Source organism: Myotis davidii, unplaced genomic scaffold, assembly GCF_000327345.1.
Source record: "Myotis davidii unplaced genomic scaffold, ASM32734v1 scaffold763, whole genome shotgun sequence".
NCBI classification, from domain to species: Eukaryota; Metazoa; Chordata; class Mammalia; order Chiroptera; family Vespertilionidae; genus Myotis; species Myotis davidii.
The window spans coordinates 1,164,691-1,184,655 of NW_006294248.1; the positions used below are offsets into that span (position 1 = coordinate 1,164,691).

Sequence of the window (19,965 nt, forward strand, 5' to 3'; positions counted from 1 at the left end):
ACTCCCCAATCGGCCCTGCTCTGAGCCCGACCAGGGGCTGCACCTAGGGATTGGGCCTGCCCTCTGCCACCCGGGAGCAGACCTAAGCCACTCTGCCACCCGGGAGCAGGCCGTCCCAGACTGCGAGAGGGCACAGGCCAGGCTGAAGGACCCCCCCAGCCCCCCGAGTGCACAAATTTTTGTGCACCAGGCCTCTAGTCTATAATAATAACAGCATAATATGCAAATCGACCGAATGACCAAACAGAACGACTGTCCAGACAACCATGCTATGACACGCACTGGCACCAGGTCAGCCAAGGTGGTAGGACGTGATTGGTCGGGGGGCCCCGCCATTGCCCTATAATCACCCCGCAGAGAGAGGCCCAGTGTACCTGGCCAGCAGCTATGGCGGGGGGGCAGGGCCTCCCTCTGTGGGGCAATTGATTGTGGGGCTACGAAACTGTGAGGGCGTGGGCCAGGCTGAGAGAACTCCCCCGCCCCCGGCCCCAGTGCACGAATTTCGTCCACCGTGCCAGCCTCTAGTTTATAAATAATGAGATGTTTTATGAAGTAGTGTATCTTATATCCCAATTAAAGGCATATGGAAAAGGACTAATAAGATACCAAGAGGATTTTGAATATTATATCACCTTGTATGTGGTATACATATCTGAAAATGAGACTTTCTCAAATTTTTAGAACCACTTAAGATCTAAGAATTCCTTTTAAAATGGCTCAAATAAAACTAAAAAGTCAATTACCATGAAAATATTGAATAAAGAAAATGTTATATTACCTACTTTTATCTTTGACATAAATACATATTTATATTTACAATAGAGGCTTGGTGCATGAAATTCATACAAGGGTAGGGTACCTAGGCCTAGCTGGTCATCAGGGCCGATCAGGGCTTTCCAGCTGCTGGCCGGGGCCTCCCTTCCCTGGCTGCTGGCTACTGCCTGGGGCCTTCCTTCATTTCACACCGCCACCTGGTGGTCAGCACACATCATAGCGAGTGCTCGAACTCCCGGTCTCCCAGTCGAACTCCAGAGGGGACACTCTGCATATTAGCCATATATCTATCTCGTACTTAAGTGTTTTCACATCTACTATCCATACATGAGGAAATTTTCACAGGGGTCACCTAAGACCATCGGAAAGGAACTGTATTAAAGGTTCGTGGCATTAGGAAGGTTGAGAACCACTGTAATAGAGGATTTACTTTTTATATAAATAAATGAGTATTAATAGTTGAAAGGTAAATTGGGAGATTCTGCATAAAGCCAAGATCTTGAAAGATAACACCCTGAATGAGAAGGTAAACTTGGTGGAGATGGAAAGAATTGCCCTACAAAAGAAGGGGCAATATTCAAAGATACATGTGCTGAGAATTTTCTAGCTTATCCTCTAAAAAGAGTATACATTTTATGAAAGCTCAATAAATAGTAATCCACACCACTCACACTATAGTGAAAATGCATACCAAAGACAAAGACCTTAAAATCAGCTATATGAAGAACACAGCTTACCTATAAAGAAAGGACAATTCAACAGATAGCTGACTTAATAGCAACAATAGAAGCCAGATGACTGGAATATTTTCAAAGTGTGAAGAGGAAATAACTATCAATCTTAAACTATATAACCAGTAAAACTATCTTTGCAGACAAAATTTAGAGAATTTACTAAAAAAAAAAAAAAATGCTCACTGAGAGAGCTTTTAAAATATATGCTTCAGGAGGAAAAATTAGTGCCAGGGTCTAGAGAAATAATGAGACAAAAAAATGTTAAGTACAGTGGGGCCTTGACTTATGAGTGTCCCGACTAACGAGTTTTTCGAGATACGAGCCGTCATTCGGCCGAGTTTTTGCTTTGAGTTGCGAGCTAAAATTCAGGTACGAGCCAGCTTCAGATACCCCACCGCTAGTTGGCGCAGTGAACGCCACAACATCAGCCCAGCATCACGTGTCTCACTCGTTCACTTTAAGATTTGATATACGAGTAATTTGAGTTACGAGCTCCGCCACGGAATGAATTAAACTCGTAAGTCAAGGCCCCACTGCAATAATAATACCTGACTTGTGGAATTTTAAAAAAGCAACATAGACATAAAACACTGAGCAATGATAGCATATAATTCAATAGAAAAATAATTAGAATGAATGCATTCAAAGGTCACTCAACTATTGAGTAAAAGATAAGTACATTAACTTGAGACTTTATAAAGCTATATTAAAATTTCTAAGATAACCAATAAAAGAGAAAAAGCAAGAGAATAGGAAAAAAGATAATGAGAATTAACCCAAATAAATCAATAAATGTGAATAAACAAAACAAAGCTGTTCTATCTATATTAATATTAGACAAAAGACTAATAAGTTGTTACTAAGTAATAAAATCACTTTATAATGAAAAAAGTTTGATTCATTGGGAAAAAATATATTTTCTAAACTTGGAAGCACTTACTAAGTTAGCTTTAAAATATTTAAAGTGAAAACAAAAAAAAATAGGCAAATCCACCACTCTGGTGGGAGATTTTACTATATATAAAAATTATTAGGAGAGAGATAAGACCATTTAAATGACTTAAAAACTTGGTTTACTGGACATATACAGAACACTACATACATCAAGCATACCTGGAAAATTCATTAAAATGTGCCATATATTAGTTAGGCCAAAATGCAGTCCAAATTAATTCTAAAGAATCATAATGATATAGACCATCTACTCTGGTCATAGTTAAGTTAGAAAACAAGAAGAAATCCTAATGGTAATTTAATAAAAATTAAATCACAATAAAAATACTCCAGAAAAAAACGTGTGTATAGTGGCTAAATTTATAGTCATAACTACTTATACTAGAAAACAGAAGATGCAAATTAGTGAAATATTCAACTTAAGGAGTTAGGACAAAAATAAGTGACTAAACCCAAAGAAATAGAAGAAAATACTAAAGCTTAAAGCAGAAATTAAGCTACAGAACACAATGCCTCTTTGAAAGCACTAATGAAAGTGACAAATCTCTGACAAAAAAAAAGAGAGACATTGCAAACTTTTGAAACTTAAAAGATAGAACTGTAGATATGGCAACATTTTGAAAGAGACAATTTTATGCCAATAAATCTTTAAATGGATAAAAATGGTAAAATTCTTAAAAAAATAGAAATAACCGAAAGTGGCTTAAGAAGCAATAGAAAATATGAACAGTCAGTAGTTAAAAATCTTCCCCAAAACAATACGCCAAGACCAGACTGTTTTACTCATAATTTCTAGCAAACGTTGAGCAATCATTCTACTAGAAAAAGAACACACACTTCCCAACTTAGTATTATTTCTAATAATAAAACTTAGAATAACTAAAAAACAGAAAAATATATAAAATGTGATATTAGCAGTTAAAATGAATGAACTAGAGCTAAATGTATCAACATGTAATTGAATCTCAAAGAAATGATGTTAAACTAAAAACAGCAAGTTGCAGAAAAATATATATGATACAATGTCACACACACCAAATTTTAAACCCAGCAAAATAATACCATATAATATTTATGGATGTATAAACATGTAGTCAAATTATTAAAACCTAAAAGATAAACACTAGTCATAATAAGTTGTTTCCTTAAGTTATTTATCTGGTGGGAGGTGAGCAGGGGAGTAGAGAAATCTCAACTTTATAAAATTTTATTTTTAAAAAATCATCTAAAACAAATATGATTTATGACAGAACTAGTACATTGAGTAATTTTAAGTTTGTTTGCAAATTTAAAATATTTCATTAAAAATCTTAATAACCAGAGAAGGTATAGTAAGACAGTTCAAGAGGTAGTATTTATTGAATGCTGATATTATCTGACAACTGTGTTAAGTGCCATATATATATACACACACACACACACACACTGTATATGAGGCCCCTAGAACTGTAAGAAACGCAAAAAATTCATGGTTAATAACTTATTCTCGAATTGCCTCCCTTAAAAGTCAAACTGCCCCCTGAGGCCTAGTCCCTGCCAACTGCCCTACCCTGCTGGCCCAGTCACCCCTATCTGCCCTCCCCTGCCGGCCTGGTCACCCCCAAGTGCCCTCCCCTGCTGGCTTGATTGCCCCCAAATGCCCTCCCCTGCCTGCCCTGTCGCCCCAACTGCCCTTCCCTGCTAGCCATCTTGTGCGAGGGTGTGATGGTCAGTTTGCATATTACCTCTTTATTATATAGGATTAACTTATGCAATACTCATGCCAATCCCATGAAGTAGGTACTATTATCATCCTCATTTTACAGATGCTCTATTGAGACACATGTGTTAAGTACAATACATTGTGGTTTTATAATCCTTTGGAAAACATTTTGATAATACTGATCAATGAGTACACTTTGAGAACCTGTAAATCTACTTCAGGATATTTATCTTAAGGAAATAACCCAAAACATACCAAATATTTGTAGACAAAAGTGCATGAATTACTCTATTTAGGGGAAAAAAAGTTAGAACACCTAAATATACAAAACAGTGAAATAGTTATGGAACATCCATATAATAGAATATTATACATCTGATAAAAGTATTTGGAAAGAATTTTCAACATGGAATAATACTTATACTTTATGTTGAACAAAAAAATACAAAATTATTACATGGTAATTCTCAACTATGTAAAAAATATACAAAGAAGACTGGAAAAAAATACCGAAAAATGTTATAATGGAGGTTGCTTGTGGGTGGTAAAATTACAAAGAGGTTTTTTTTCCCCCCTCATGTATATAAACTAACCAAGTTTTTTAGTATATATGTATTGTATTTTTACAATGAGGAAAAGCTACCAAAAAAAGAAAAAAAATGACAAATATTTATCTTCTCAGTCTTCCTAATCAATCATCCCAAACTATCTCCATAATTCTAAACTAATTCCAAACCTTGGGCAATCTAGAATGAAAAAAAACAACTGTTCTGCTTAGCACATAATAAAATTGAAAAACAATAGTTTGTATTGTTTTTAATGGCTTTTACTTACGTGGTAACTGTGGTGTTTTACTGTCATGTGAACGATAGTCTTCATGAGGGACAGACTTGTCATCCTATTTGCAAAAAAATTGATTATAAGGTTACTATATAACGAAAATGATCTGAAATGTAGAGGACAGCAGATGAAAGATTTGAAAAGTTTGGAGAGATGAAGTGATATATAGGAACTCACCATTTTCACATGCATAGGTCTATCAAACAAAAACTGCCCATTGAACATAGCTGTTGGTTCAGTCAAGGAAAGCCAGTTAAGACAACTATAAAATTATACTTGAATACAAACATTTTTAATAATCCTATTGAGTCAGACTATCTTTAATATTTTACTCATTTGTATTAGACTCTTCCATATATTCAAAAACTTCAATTCTTTGTTTTACAGTTTGATTCTATATATAAAATATAATCTTTTAATTCAACCATTGAAAAATGAAAATTAACAAGGCTTCATTTAAAGCAATTGTATTAATTTATAATAGATTGCATAACTGTCAAGAGCATGTATATATACAATTAATTGTGGCAGGAAGAAAAAATAGAAAAAGGTTCATACCAGGCCTGTACAATATAGCTAATTCAAGTTTTAAGAGTGACTTTAGTACTTGGACATAGAAAAGGTTTTACGTACTGGAGACTAAAGTCTAACACATATTTCTAAACCAGGAAATCTTAAATTCCAGGACTCCCAAAAAATGGTATTAAGCTTCTTCAACCTTATTAAATAATCCTAAAGTGTAAATTAGGATACAAATTGCTTGAACTGCTTCAATTGCTTGTTCAAAAGTGACTGTGCCCATTCCTCTGCTCTTGCCATCTTTGTCTTCTTTAATATCTGCCCGCTTTACAGTTCCAGCTATGCTGAACACTTCCTTTAGCTTCTTCCAACCAACTTTGAAGTCAAGCTTAATATAAAATTATATAAAGTTATGTACCTAATAAACCCCTCCCCATTGATAAATAATAAACAAATCTTTTCTAAACTCTCAAAACTATAAAGAACTATAATTCTTGTTAAGTAGTATATCAATAATATTCAAATAAAAAGATCTTAAGCTGTTTAAAATTAGTTAAGCTACATCTATGTTGTTCCTTATCCTTAATTTTTTTTAATTCCAAAAACAGTCTCTCACCTACTCAATCCTGTTTTGTACATTTGAAATTTGCACACCTATTTTTACTGAAAGAAATTCATATTTTGGAAAGTATTGTTGATCACTGACTTTCAAAAGCTTAGAACAAATGACAAACCAACTACAACATGCACATTCACAGTCATTAATATATTAAAGCTAAAGAAATCCATTTACCAATATGAAGAAAAGTCACATAAAATAAAAGAATTGCTAAGTGCTTATAAATTCCAAGAACTGCTAAGTGTTTATAAATTCCACAGTTCTTTTTAAAAAATTCTAAATACTTGTATATACACTCTATATAATTAACATATATAATTAAATTAGGTTTCAGCTTATAATAATTATGTTTGGCTTACTTAGTTAAAAATAAAATGTTCTATAAAGCTATAACCCATTTATCTAAATAAATAATCTCATAATTAGAACTATATCTGAATGACAAAATTTTAGACTAAAGCTTAAACTTACATTAGCAACAAAAATTGTGGAACCAAGTCTACCAGCCTGCAAATTACTGATAACCTCAGGAGGAATGTTTGGATTATTCAGAATGGAAGGTGGTAAATTCATCAACCCCGATCCCACATCGGGTACATGTCCTCCTGGAAATGATCCTCCTGTTCGTTGCAATGCCCTACGAGCATTTTCTCCATCAGGATCCTATAACACACATTGAATGTTAAATGCCACTAGATACATCAGAAAGTCTACACAATTAAAACAACAACTTCAAATTCTACAGTAGCTATCCCATCTGGGTTAAATTACTGGCCCTCTTAAAGAGTGAGCTTTTTTCTCATCCAGATAATTCAGTCCCATAAACACCTGTGGACAGATAAAGGATTACAGTCTCCAGGAATGTAAATTAAATACCTCTTTCCAATCACTAAAGTCACTTAAGAACTTGAAATTAGTTTAATTTTGCCCTGTACTAATGTAAAAATATAGCACACATACACATAATTCAAACTCTTTTCTTTCCCAAACTCACTAATAGTGAATTGTTACCACTACATGGCCAATGCAAAGACAAACTGAGACTAACTCAAAGCTTTTATAATAGCAGAACAAAATATTGTAAAACCCAGGAATATTGGGGTAGAGGGGAATTATGACAATGTGCAAATTTCACTCCTGAACAAGCAGAATATAATTATCCACCTTCCAACCTCTTTCATGATTATAATGTAAGATGGGGGAGGAAGAATAAAGAAAGGCTATGTGTCCCAATAAAGAATGATAGCAAACAATGGTTTTTTTTTACTTAATTAACTTTGTAAGAGAAATATTCTACCTTTAAATCAAAGAAAAGTAAGTTCAAACATACTTCCCACTCATCTCACTAGATGAAATGCAAAAAATAAAAAAAACATAAAAAAAATTTGCATAATGAAAAAAAACAAAAAAAACCCAAAAAGCACATAAACACAATAGGCTATTGCATCTGCAATACCAAATGATTATGATATATGTAAGCATCAACTCTACTCTGCTGGCCTGTCTGGGAGTACTAATAAAAAGAAAGTTTGGTGACTTTAATACATTCCCTAGGTAATAAATTCTCTAGGAAGGCTGTGAGAATAGAAGGTGAAAAAGTGAATGCAAGAATAAATGTATTCTGGCTTCCAATATATTGTTTCACCATGAAGAATAAAAAGAAATACAGAAATAAAGAAATAAGTGTTTTTAGAGAATGCTATAAAATAATAAATGTTTCAGGTCTAAGGTTTCAAAATCTTGCACAAACACAAAATTTAAGATTGTGGTTACCCCAAAGGACTTGTATACATGTATATAAGCCAAACCAATGGACATGGACAACAGGGGGATGGGATCGTGAGTGTGGGGGCGGGGTGTGGGGAGGTTGGGGGTTAATGGGAGGGATGAGAACACATTTGCAATACCTTAATAAAAAATAAAAAATAAAAAAGATTGTGGTTACCTATGAAGGAGAACACAGTAGAATAAATGCTTCATGAACTATTAAGATAGGTTGTTTGTTCTTATCTTAACATTAATAAAATATATTACTAGGTTTTGATTTGTGTTTATATACATAACATATATAAACATATACACATATATAAAACATATGTACAATACAATTTATATAACACAAATTATATATAACATAGTTTTTATTCCTCCTTTTCCCTTGGATGTCAGCATGCTAGTTATTGCCTGCTATTGCTAAAAGAAAGCCAATAATATGTTTACAACTGTTACAAACCCCCAGTGAATTACATGAAGTGACATTCTAATACCTGTCAATGAATCCTAGAAATAAAACTTTTCCTTACCAGTGATGGTGAACCTATGACACGCGTGTCAGAGGGGACACGCGAACTCATTTTTTTGGTTGATTTTTCTTTGTTAAATAGCATTTAAATATATAAAATAAATATCAAAAATATAAATCTTTGTTTTACTATGGTTGCAAATATCAAAAAATTCCTATATGTGACACAGTACCAGAGTTAAGTTAGGATTTTTCAAAATGCTGACACACTGAGCTCAAAAGGTTCACCATCACTGCCTTAGACTCTCACTAGTAGGTCTCAGCACTGACCCAACCACCCATTGGAAAATCAGTTATTCCCAGAAAAGGGACCTTTAGTGATATTAATCCAAAAAGTTAACTGAATGCAGAACATGTGATCATTTACTTAGGCCAAACTATAACATTAATTCCTCTTAGAAAGGTTTAAAATGGAAGTATGCTTTATCGGCATGGATCACATAACTTTATTTTAGGGTCTCTGAAATATTATTGAGGATCTACAATTTGCTAAAACTTAAAAGAAGACAAACTATATGGACCTGGCCTTTAGCATCCAATAAACTTTGTTTCCAATTAAAATTAAAGACACTAAAAATCTAGAATACTTGTCTTCCCAGTTAGAGAAAAAAATTAACCCAGATTCAAACAGGATTAGAGGAATCAGAAGCAAACTTGAATAAAGGGGGTTTGGGATACCTGTATATGTACGTAGCATAGCCTTTCATTTTAAGCTATAACATGCACTGATTATCCACAGTTCTGCTTTCCTTGGCTTCAGTTACCCACAGTCAACACAATCAGAAAATATTAAATGGAAAATTCAAAAATAAACAATTCATAAGTTTTAAATTGTGTGCTGTCCTGAGTAGTGTGATGAAATCTTGTGCTGTCTCACACTATCCAGCCTGGGACATGAATCAGAACTTTGTCCAACATCCTCCACATTGTACACACTACCCACCCTTTAGTCATTTAGTAGCACCTCAGTTACCAGATCAACTATCATGGTATCACAGAATTTGTGTTCAAGTGACCCTTATTTTACTTAATCATGGCCCCAAAGTGCAAGAGTAGTGATGCTGGCAATTCAAACATGCCAAAGGGAAGTTGTACAGAGCTTCCTTTAAGTAAAAAGGTATGGGTAAAAAAAAAAACCAAAAAAACACAAAAACTTAGTATATTTAGGGTTCAGTACTATCCGTGGTTTCAGATATCCACCAGGGGTCTTGGAATGTATCCTTTGCTGATTAGGAAGAATGGAACTATTGCACTATCAACTCATACTCAGAAATAAGAGAATAATGACCAGTAACATCCCCACCTTGGACAGGAATAAGGACAATAGTAATTATTATTACAGCTAATATTTATTATGTAGTTACAATATTTTGAGCACTATGCTAACATTTAAAATGCTATATACATATATCAACTCTGATTCCTTATAACACTATCAATAGGTTTCAGTATTATTCCCATTTTAGAAATAAGAAAATAAAGAAATACAGAGGTTTACTATGTATCTCATTTAATCCTCATAAAACCCCCATTAGGTAAATATTATCTGAAGCACTATTGTAATTACTAAGGTTTAGAGAATAAGTAACATGCCTACTCACACAGTTAAAAGGTGATAGAGCTGGGACTCAAATCACTACTATACTAATTTAAATTGTGACTGATAGTACTGCTCTATTACCAATGCTTAACATCCGTGCTACTGGAGACTCTTCAGGATCTCAAAGTTATATCCTCTATCCTTTTTTAATAGACTTTCAGAGATATATCTATATCTATATCTATATATATGGTCTGGTTTGTGATCAAATTATTCAGATATGATTAACAATATGAACTAAAGGAAGACAAGAAAATTACTGCTATTCAAGCTAATTATTTCTAAAGTCAATTATAGCTAACTATAAATAGTTTTTTAATATATTTTTTGATCATTCTTTTATCGATGTATTTATATTGCAACAATTCCACACAAAGGGAACATCTCCATTTTAGGGGGTTCCATGTTCCAGTTATAAATTTCACTAACAGACATAATTTTAAAAAAATGTTAATCTGGTATAATTTCATGTTAATTTTGTTATAAGTGAATATCAATTTTATTCAAATCCATAAGGTGTTTGCCTTATTAAGCAAACTTTGATTACCAACTACAAGAAAATCTACTATATTTCTCAAGTTAAACAACACAATCTAAAAATTGAAAATGTATACATCAAATAAAATCAGCACCTACAGTATGTCATCTATAAATTTTTTTTTAATTGTTTATTGATTTTTTAGAGAAGGAGAGAGAGAAACATCAATGTGAAAGTGCAACATCAATCAACTGCCTCCTGCACACCCCCTACCGAGGATGAAGCCCATAACTGGAGCATGTGCCCTTGACTGAGAATAAAACCGGCTACCTCCTGGTACACAGGATAATGCCGAACCGAGCCACAGTGGCCACAGTTTGGGCTCTTAAATTTATTTAAATCATGTACCTCTGCTTATAATAATTTGGAACAAATCAAATATACAGGACTACAGGCCCAGTGCACAAAAATTTGTGCACTCGGGAGGGTCCCTCAGCCCGGCCTATGCCCTCTCGCAGTCTAGAACCCCTTGGATGTCCACCTGCTGGCTTAAGCCCGCTCCCCAGGGGGAACGGGCCTATGCTGGCAGTCAGACATCCCTCTGGCAGCCTGGGAGCCCTTGGAAAAAAAGATGTGCAGAGCAGCTCCCGTGCTAGGGGGCGGCCCTGCAAATTGTATTATCTTCTGAGACTCTTGTGGACTAGCTCAGTTCTGTACTGTGGGACAATAAGGAAGGCTGTCTGTTTCCACTTTTCATTCCTGCATTTGAACATATAGCCACTTTGGGATAGCTTAATGGGAATGGAAAAGAACCGCAATCTCTCTGCCTCGCAAAATCGACCGAACGTTCGTTTTTCCGAAGGTTTGCTCTCCTCTCCTGAACACAAATATGTTACTTGATGTTGAATTTCACAGAGTGGGGGTCCCCACTGGGGTGCCTGGCTGGTGAGGGGCTGTTTCCAGGCTGGTCAACCCCCCAGTGGGGACCCTCACCCCATGGGAGTGTGGCCAGCCTGGGTGAGGGGTTGAGGGCTGTTTGCAGGCTGGCCACAGCCCCTTCAGGGTGAGGGTCCCTACTGGGGTGCCTGGTCATTCTGGGTGAGGGGCTGATGGCCGTTTTCAGGTTAGCCACACCAGCAGGCTGGAAGCAGGTATCTGGGATTTATTTATCTTCTATAATTGAAACTTTGTAGCCTTGAGCGGAGCTCGGGGCTGGCAGGCAGGTGGGAAGCTTGGCTTCCTCCATCACCGGGGCAACTCAAGCCTCCTGCTCACTCCAGCTCCATGGCCACTGCCATCTTTGTGACAGAGTGATGGTTAATTTGCATATTACTCTTTTATTAGATAGGATAACTGCTTAAAGTCAAATAGAAAATCATGTACAAGCAAAATTATCACCAATAGATAATGTTTTAATGAGCATCTATGCTAAAAAAAAAGTACTCGGATAAAAATCCAAACATTATATTCAAATGTTTAAATTATTCCAAATATAAGAACTCTTACCTCTTTAATATTCAGGGGTCTTCCGCTAAGATCATATTTGTTCATCGTTTCTAGTGCTTTCTTTACAAATTCTTCATCTTTAAATTCAACCACACTTAATTGAGAAAAAAATTGGGGGGAAATTTTTATGTACTAAGGTTATTTTTTTTTTTTTACAATCAGAAGTTTAAATTTGACTTAAGATACTTAAAAAAAAAAAATTCTTACCCACAACCCTATATCCAGGTAGATTTGTCAATATATGCAAAAGAGAAAAAGTTTTATCAGTAGACGAAGTTAATGGTAGAGTCTAACATGTAAATCATTAAAAGCAATCAGTTAATAGTCATTTTTTTCTTTTATACCTCCAGAACATAAAAGGCAGTGACCACAATTTTTCTATAATTTTAAATATACCTATTTAAGATAGTAGGATCTGGTGTAATAAACTTGAAGCACATTTTAGATGACTCTTCTTTACTTTTAAACTAATATAATGTAATTGCACAAATTCAATCAAAAGTAATTCAAAGAAATAATTGAAGACTCCAATATACCTGACCTTACATAGTTATAAATATTTTTAAAAGCTATATTGTATACAAATAGTTTTAAATGTATATTTTTCAATATTATAAAAATCAAAATAGGAAATATTTATCTCACTTTTAACAAAGTTCTCAAACTGGCTGCATACAATTTAACAGCATCCAGTCTCAAGAATGCAAAAAAAAGTCACCTATGTTAAAGAAACAAATTTGTGGTATCATTTTTTAAAATAATTCCTTGTCATTATTACTGTTCAAAGTGACACTGGATGTAATGACAAGGTTTTTATGTTTCAGGCACCCAACTGTTTTTTGCTAATAAAATTAAATACTGTTAAGAGCTTTCCAGTCTTTCTTCAGCATATTCTTTTCTTGCTGCTAAAAATTAACTATCAAAATTGACTATCACCCATCTATGTCAATTTAATCATCAATGTCATTCATACCAATTGGTCAGAACACTGCCTCTTATGTCATCCTGTAGGCTACCAAATTAGGTTTTTTCAGTATAAATTCCAAACATACATTCCAAATCAGCACCTTTAAAGTTATAGGCCTCTCATAGGACTTTTAGGGAATATTATCAATTCAGTGACTTTAAAAATATCCTTGAAGACATCAAAACGCAACAAAAAAAAAATCCTATGTTAAAATCTATTGTCTAAGAAGAAGCATTACCTAGAGCATTAAAAAAGTGAATGCCCTTTATGAGCATTTACAAAACCCATCCCTTCCAGGAAGCTAGCTTGATTTGTATAAGTGTCAGACTTACTAATATAAAGCCTCAAATCTTGCATAATAAAGTAAAACAAAATGAAACTTAAGTTTCCAAAAAACTGGTACAAGTATTATACAAAAAGTAAACTGCTGAGGAACTTTTAAACCTCAAGCAGATTACTGCCCACAGCACTTACCCTTGATTTTCCTTCCGCATCCTTAAAGAGCTCCACGTATGTAACCTCACCAACTACATAAGACATACAAAAGGAAGATACCAAGAAACAATACATTTAAACACCAGTATCTTGCTTTACTGCACACCTGTGCACAACTCTACAGAAAAGCACCTATTATTCACCAACAATCAAAACCAGACCAACATACCTCCTGTCAATGGCTCTGTAAATTTAACTAATTTTCAGAAATGTACATCATCCACATTCTCTAAAAAAGCTAACCACCATATTAACCTAATTCATACTACAGATCATATTTTGGCCAGCATGATATAGTTGGTGAACAAATGCACATATACATACAAATGGTCCCTTAGCCTATCATATTAAAACATCAACATTAGCACTTTTCAAATAACTTTAGTCGCCTACACACAACAGCTGTTTTAAGGTGACTTCCTACCTGAATGTCTTCAATCATGTTTGCCATCAAACTAAATTTACAAGTCATGCTTCACAGCAAGCCACACACTTTCTCAATAAAGTCAATGAATAAAACCAATCAAATAGTTGTCACCTTACAACAGATACACCAATGCAATTTTTTTTTAATTTATTAGAGATCAGCCTCAAAGCCAAGTACATAGTTTGCAGGACTGTTGAAACTCGATTTTTCAAGAGATAACAAAACTAACTTTTACAAGATCAAGTATAAAATTATTTTCCCCCAAAACAAACCATGTATATAAAATGTAGTTTTTCAGGTTATTCTGAAAACAAAACTGCAACAGCAGTAACGCAATTTTTAAGTTGAACTGCAGAGACAGCATCATCGCATTCATGACAATGCAAACAAAGTGAATTCCACAGCCAGATTCCAGACTCCACCAAGATAATAACAAAGCAGCTTTTGGGAAAAAATTATCAGACCTTATTATTCATACTTTAACAGCTAAATGTATTGCTTAACTAATGCAATAGCCCTTTAAAAATCTATAAAAACTTCAACTAAACAAAGCAATCACTTTAACAAAATTCTTGGTGGCATGCATATGCTGGCTCGCTACTATCCTGCTAAAATAACAAAAAGAAAAAAACTTATTTATCCATGCTACCTTGTAATGAAATTGTGTCAAGTGAAAGAAGAGGAAATGATTAATTCATGTGTAAAGAAATAAACAAAAATAAATTATTTGAGTCTGTGTGGCTCAGAGGTATAAAAAAAAGTTTGCTTAGTTCCCGCCCCCTTCAATGTGATTATTCAACAGTGGGTTTATCATAGATGTTTACCTTTTTCTCTCATGAGATCTTTAATAGCTTGCCATTTCATGTCATATGGGATGTTGCTAATGAAAACTCTGTTACGATTTGGACCCTTCTTCTCTCCAGCACCTGAATTCTTGTCTTTTGAATAAGGATGAAATCTATGGGCCTTCTTATTTCCTGTAGATTTTTCCTTTAATTCAGATTTCTCTTCTTTCACTGATTCATCATTCTCCCTATGAATTAAAAACAAAACAAAATGGAAGTCTATATTAAATATTCAATATTTATCACTTCACTTCACAATACTGTCCACTAAGTTAGATCTCAGCAAAGCAGCTGGAGAATCAGACTGCTGGCTTTGAAATTACCCAATGCCATCTCTCAAAGCAAGGATTTGGGCATATTACCAAAATTCTCACTTCACAATCCTTTTTTCTATATTATATAGCTGCAGCATCCAAAAAATCACCCCATTTTTCTCATCATAATACATAATAAATGTTATTGGAACTTTAGAGGGGGAAATGCCTAATTTTATTCCTACAGTATGTAAAACTGCCACCTTTAATGGAGAATTAACTTTCTAGGCCTTATTCAGAACTCTAAAAAATTATTTTACAAAATGATACCTTGAAAATTTTCATCTCTCAAAGGTTAACAGTTTCTTCCCAGAACTTTTCTCCTCCACTAATGAAAAGTATAGTTAAAAAAAACATAGATATATCTTCATATCTGTACATGTATATACCCCCATATGACTCAAAATTTTTTCTATTTTCAGTTTTGATTAACATAGAAAACTGGTAAGTTATCCTAACATTTTCATGCTCAACATTTTCTGTGTTTTAACCTTTAAACTAGGATTGCACACATTATAGAATCATGTCATTTTTATTAGTATTATCTGTAATAGAGGGATGGAGTGGAGGAAGGGAATACCAACCAGAATTTTATAAAACTACCTTTTAATGAGGCCCTACCTGAAAAGTTATTTAATTTATAAAACTATAATCACAAGTCAACTATGTGATGTTATCCATCAACCATTTTTGGATATAAGTATACACTTAAAGTAAACCCTATAGATAAAAATTTAAATATATATTTTTAAAATGCAGTTTACTTTTCAAAAGAAATTTTTTTACAGATATAACAGATTTATTTTAAATGACTAATTACACTAGTGAATTTAAAATTAAGTAAAACTTTTTGACTTTAAAGCAATTTTTCATAAACATACATTAATAAAAATATCTGGGAATGGCATCCAGGAATCTACATTTTTTTAAACTTTCTGGATAATCCAATAACCAATCAGGCTTCATAATCCAGGGCCTAAATTATCTTCTAAGCCAAGCAATTGTGAAAACATATACATTGCAGTGCTCCACACACAACAGCCGTGGGCAAACTACGGCCGAGGGCCGGATCCAGCCCATTTGAAATGAATTTACAAAAAAAAAGACTGTACCCTTTTATGTAATGATGTTTACTTTGAATTTATATTAGTTCACACAAATACTCCATCCATGCTTTTGTTCCGGCCCTCCGGTCCAGTTTAAGAACCCATTGTGGCCCTCGAGTCAAAAAGTTTGCCCACCCCTGCACTAGAATCTTGTTCCATGATATATAGAACTTTTTACACACCACTTTTCTGAGCATGAAGAAACACAGCCAAACGTGATTTATAAAACTCTACAAAAACAAAAACTATCTCAAATGTGATTTATAAGACTCTACAAAAACAAAAACTGTGTTATCAGCAGCATCTAGCATTGGTGACTGACTACACGTAACATGTGCTCAATAAATATTAATTCTTAAATGAGCTTACAGTCAAATGGTGCTGTTAACTCTTAATTTTAGCAGAAAAACTGCTAAAATTAAGAGATATTAGGACTACACTTGCTTTGCCGCTTTTTCAGACCTTGAAAGGGACACCTTCACTGTCAAACATCTTCCCTCATCAGAAATGGCACAGCTTGAAAGGGGTCATCTCACCTGTCCAACTCTAGCAAACTACAGTTGGGCCTTGTCTTACGAGTTTAATTCGTTCCGTGACGGAACTTGTAACTCAAATTACTCGAGTGTCAAATCAAAAAGTGAACGAGTGAGACACGTGATGCTGGGCTGATGTTGTGGCGTTCACTGTGACGTTTGCTGCGCCAACTAGCGGTGGGGTATCTGAAGCTGGCTCGTAACCTGAATTTTGCTCGCAACTCAAAGCAAAAAATCGGCCGAAAGACGGCTCGTATCTCGAAAAACTCATTAGTCAGGACACTCATAAGTCAAGGCCCCCATGTACCACTATTCATTTAGACAAACCTTCCTCTTAATGTACTTGAAATACTGTGACTATTCTTTTTCTTTTTAATTTTCATTGAATTTATTGGGGTGATACTGGTTAATTAAGTTATACAGGTTTCAAGTGTACAATTCTATAACACATCATCTGTATATTGTATCATGTATTCACCATCCAATAAGTCTCTTCCCATCCCCATTTATCCCCTTCTACCTCCCCCCAACCCCTCTCGCTCTGGTAATCACCATACTGTTGTACAGACTATGACTATTTTAAGTCACAAAAATGTTATCTATTCTTATGATTGATTTAAGCCTACCCAAATAATAACATAAATTTCTGGAAAAAAATCAATAATGAACATCAAACAAGAAAACATAGTTTTAATATGATTTTAAAAACAAAAAGCTATAGCATGAGATCCAAAATTAAGCCCAGTTCTATTCTTTACTCGTAATATAATTTTAAAAAATACTACAGACAGTCCTCGAGTTACGTAAGACTCGATGTATGTCATTTCGTGGTTACGTCGCCATCTCCCATTTATAAAAAAAAAAAAAAGTTCGTCATTTCGACGTATGTACATGTGTGCTTTATGTTTTTTATTATTTATTTACCACAAGTAAAGGTCAGGAATTGTTATCTTTCTTCTCAATTTTTTTTTTCTGTTTCACTTCATTACTGCTGTGTGTGTGCTCCATGTGAGTGATGTAGGTGCTTATGTAGGTGGGTCCGACTTACGGCGAAAAAAATCACGTCACTTCCCGCCGTAAACCTGAGGACCTACTGTATTTTACTTCAACTATTTCACCCTTCTCCAATGCTTAATATTTTATACTAGTACCCTAATATAACTCTCAATATCCACATAATTAATCGACCTTAAATAATGAGGAGTTACAACAATACTATTTTTCCTCCTTATAGTCACTTAAGAAAAAGAGAGCTAGGATACTATTTGGCACAGAGAAAAAGACAACTACACCTAGGAAAACATCTTTAATTTCTTGTCAAAAGTTGTGAACATACTCACTAAATCCTCTGTATATGAGTTCCATGATCATAAAAGTTCACTTCTACATTTCTTAAATAAATACTTATTGGGTCTTTTTAATCATAATACCTTGGGGATAAAAGATGAGGAAGACATAGTGGTCTCCATCCTGTGACTATGGATTAACCTCAGCAAAAGTCATTTTAATCTTGATAACAAGAAGCACTGTGTTCAATTCTAAGCAATATATATTTTAAGATAATATTTGGTAATTTTATCATCTCTATGAATTCTTATCATTAAAAAATATATGGAAACCATTTGAAGTTTATGCCTTGAGTGTTAACTACTCCTGTTGGTTCACAGGGTCCAAAAAAAATGGTTGTTAGATTGCTAGTTATTCAGTGTGAGTAGGTCACCCATGCTGGACCATTACATATTTTTATGGACTAGAGTAGACAGTACAAGAAACCCCAGAAAGTAAACCGACCTCTTCATCCAACTTCTTAGAAAAGAAGGTAACAGAGGGATGAATAATAAGCAATATGAAAAGGATCTGCATTTGGATTTACTCCATTTCTTCACCTTGCATTTTTCTTTTTCCAATTAGAAGTTAAAGAGATTCTTTCTCCACCTCTCTCCTCTCCTTTGTAACTAAACCGCATTTAAAAGGGATTAGAGACTTTTGGATCTGATGGAAGTTTAGATACCAGCTTTACCTGCTGTGGACACATACACATTGCAGTGCTCCACACACACTGGAATCTTGTTCCATGACATATAGAACTTTTCATATCCAAGTAAAGTAGGGCTTCGCTCTGTAATCCAAGGCTATCCTTTTTGTTCAAGAGAAAAGGGGGGCGGACCCATGTTGAGATGTTTTTAGAAAGCACGTTTTAAACGTATCATTTCACTGGTTTGCATTCATGTTTATGATGCCAAATCCCTGAAAGCCAGTCTCGGCGGGCATGCAGGGAAGAGCTGCGGTCACTTTTGGTTCCTCAGTGACTGAGCTGCACCCACTTTCCTTCGCTTATACCTCCACCTCGATTCGGGCTAAAGACACTGCCCGTCCTACTCAAGCCAAACGGAGAGCAAGAGTGCCCTAACCAACCTTATGTGCAGTCACCCCTTACACAGACTGGTCCCGATTTACTGCAGTTTCAAACAGTCTTACACAAAACAGAAGAAAGGGCATGTCCCTGGTCCATTGTCGTATGAGCATATGGTCACTCTTTCTACGCTGAAGAAGGAAAATAACGTTTTCACTAAAAAACATCACAGTTTCGACCTCAGGTTTAAAGAGCGGGGCATACACAAATAAATGCCTGATTTCACATACCCTCTTATAACAAGGACAAAAGGGGGGGGGGCGGGGGTGTTAATAACATTTCCTTATAGTCACTAGAAATTATGATGCATTCGCGTCATCTCCATGCTTTAGAGGCTCTAGTGACAGGTGTAATCTTAAAAGTAGTGCATTTCCTCCAATTAAGACAATATTGCTATGCCATTTTACCAAATTAAGAACCTGCCATCACACACTGTTTAAAAAAAAAAAAAATAGCCTGCAGGGGTTGACACACATTTGAGGAGCGGGAAGGGTGAGCAAGGCACATTTTTCTCCCCCTTTTTAAAGTACCTCTTCCCATTCTAGGGTAACACAAAGGACTCGGTCTCGCAGCGCATTATTCAACTTCCCCTGGCTCTCTATCCGTTCAGAAATTCGTCTTTACTTTGAAAAACAACAGAGCAACCGAATGCACGGAGCTCAGCACGAGGCCCCGCGGCCGGGAGGACATGTCGATGATGTCATCCCTAGATACTCCCTAGTGATGAACACCAACTGCGGGCCTTTAAAAGCCGGCGCTTCCCGGGGACCGCGGCGGCCGCAGCGCTCCGCTCCGAGGTCCCCCGGCCGGAGTCCGGGCCCAGGGTGAGCCGTGACC

General features: G+C 35.2%; 1 protein-coding gene across 1 annotated transcript in view; it reads right to left on the reverse strand.

Annotated features, from left to right (window-relative positions):
* Window positions 1–19,965, reverse strand: part of MYEF2 (myelin expression factor 2) — a 37,893-nt gene that overhangs the window by 17,164 nt on the left and 764 nt on the right. The window contains 8 exon segments of the mRNA XM_015566917.1: window positions 4,999–5,062; window positions 5,182–5,231; window positions 5,758–5,911; window positions 6,614–6,805; window positions 12,029–12,122; window positions 12,236–12,243; window positions 13,470–13,522; window positions 14,742–14,950. Coding sequence (XP_015422403.1) covers window positions 4,999–5,062; window positions 5,182–5,231; window positions 5,758–5,911; window positions 6,614–6,805; window positions 12,029–12,122; window positions 12,236–12,243; window positions 13,470–13,522; window positions 14,742–14,950 — 824 coding nt within the window.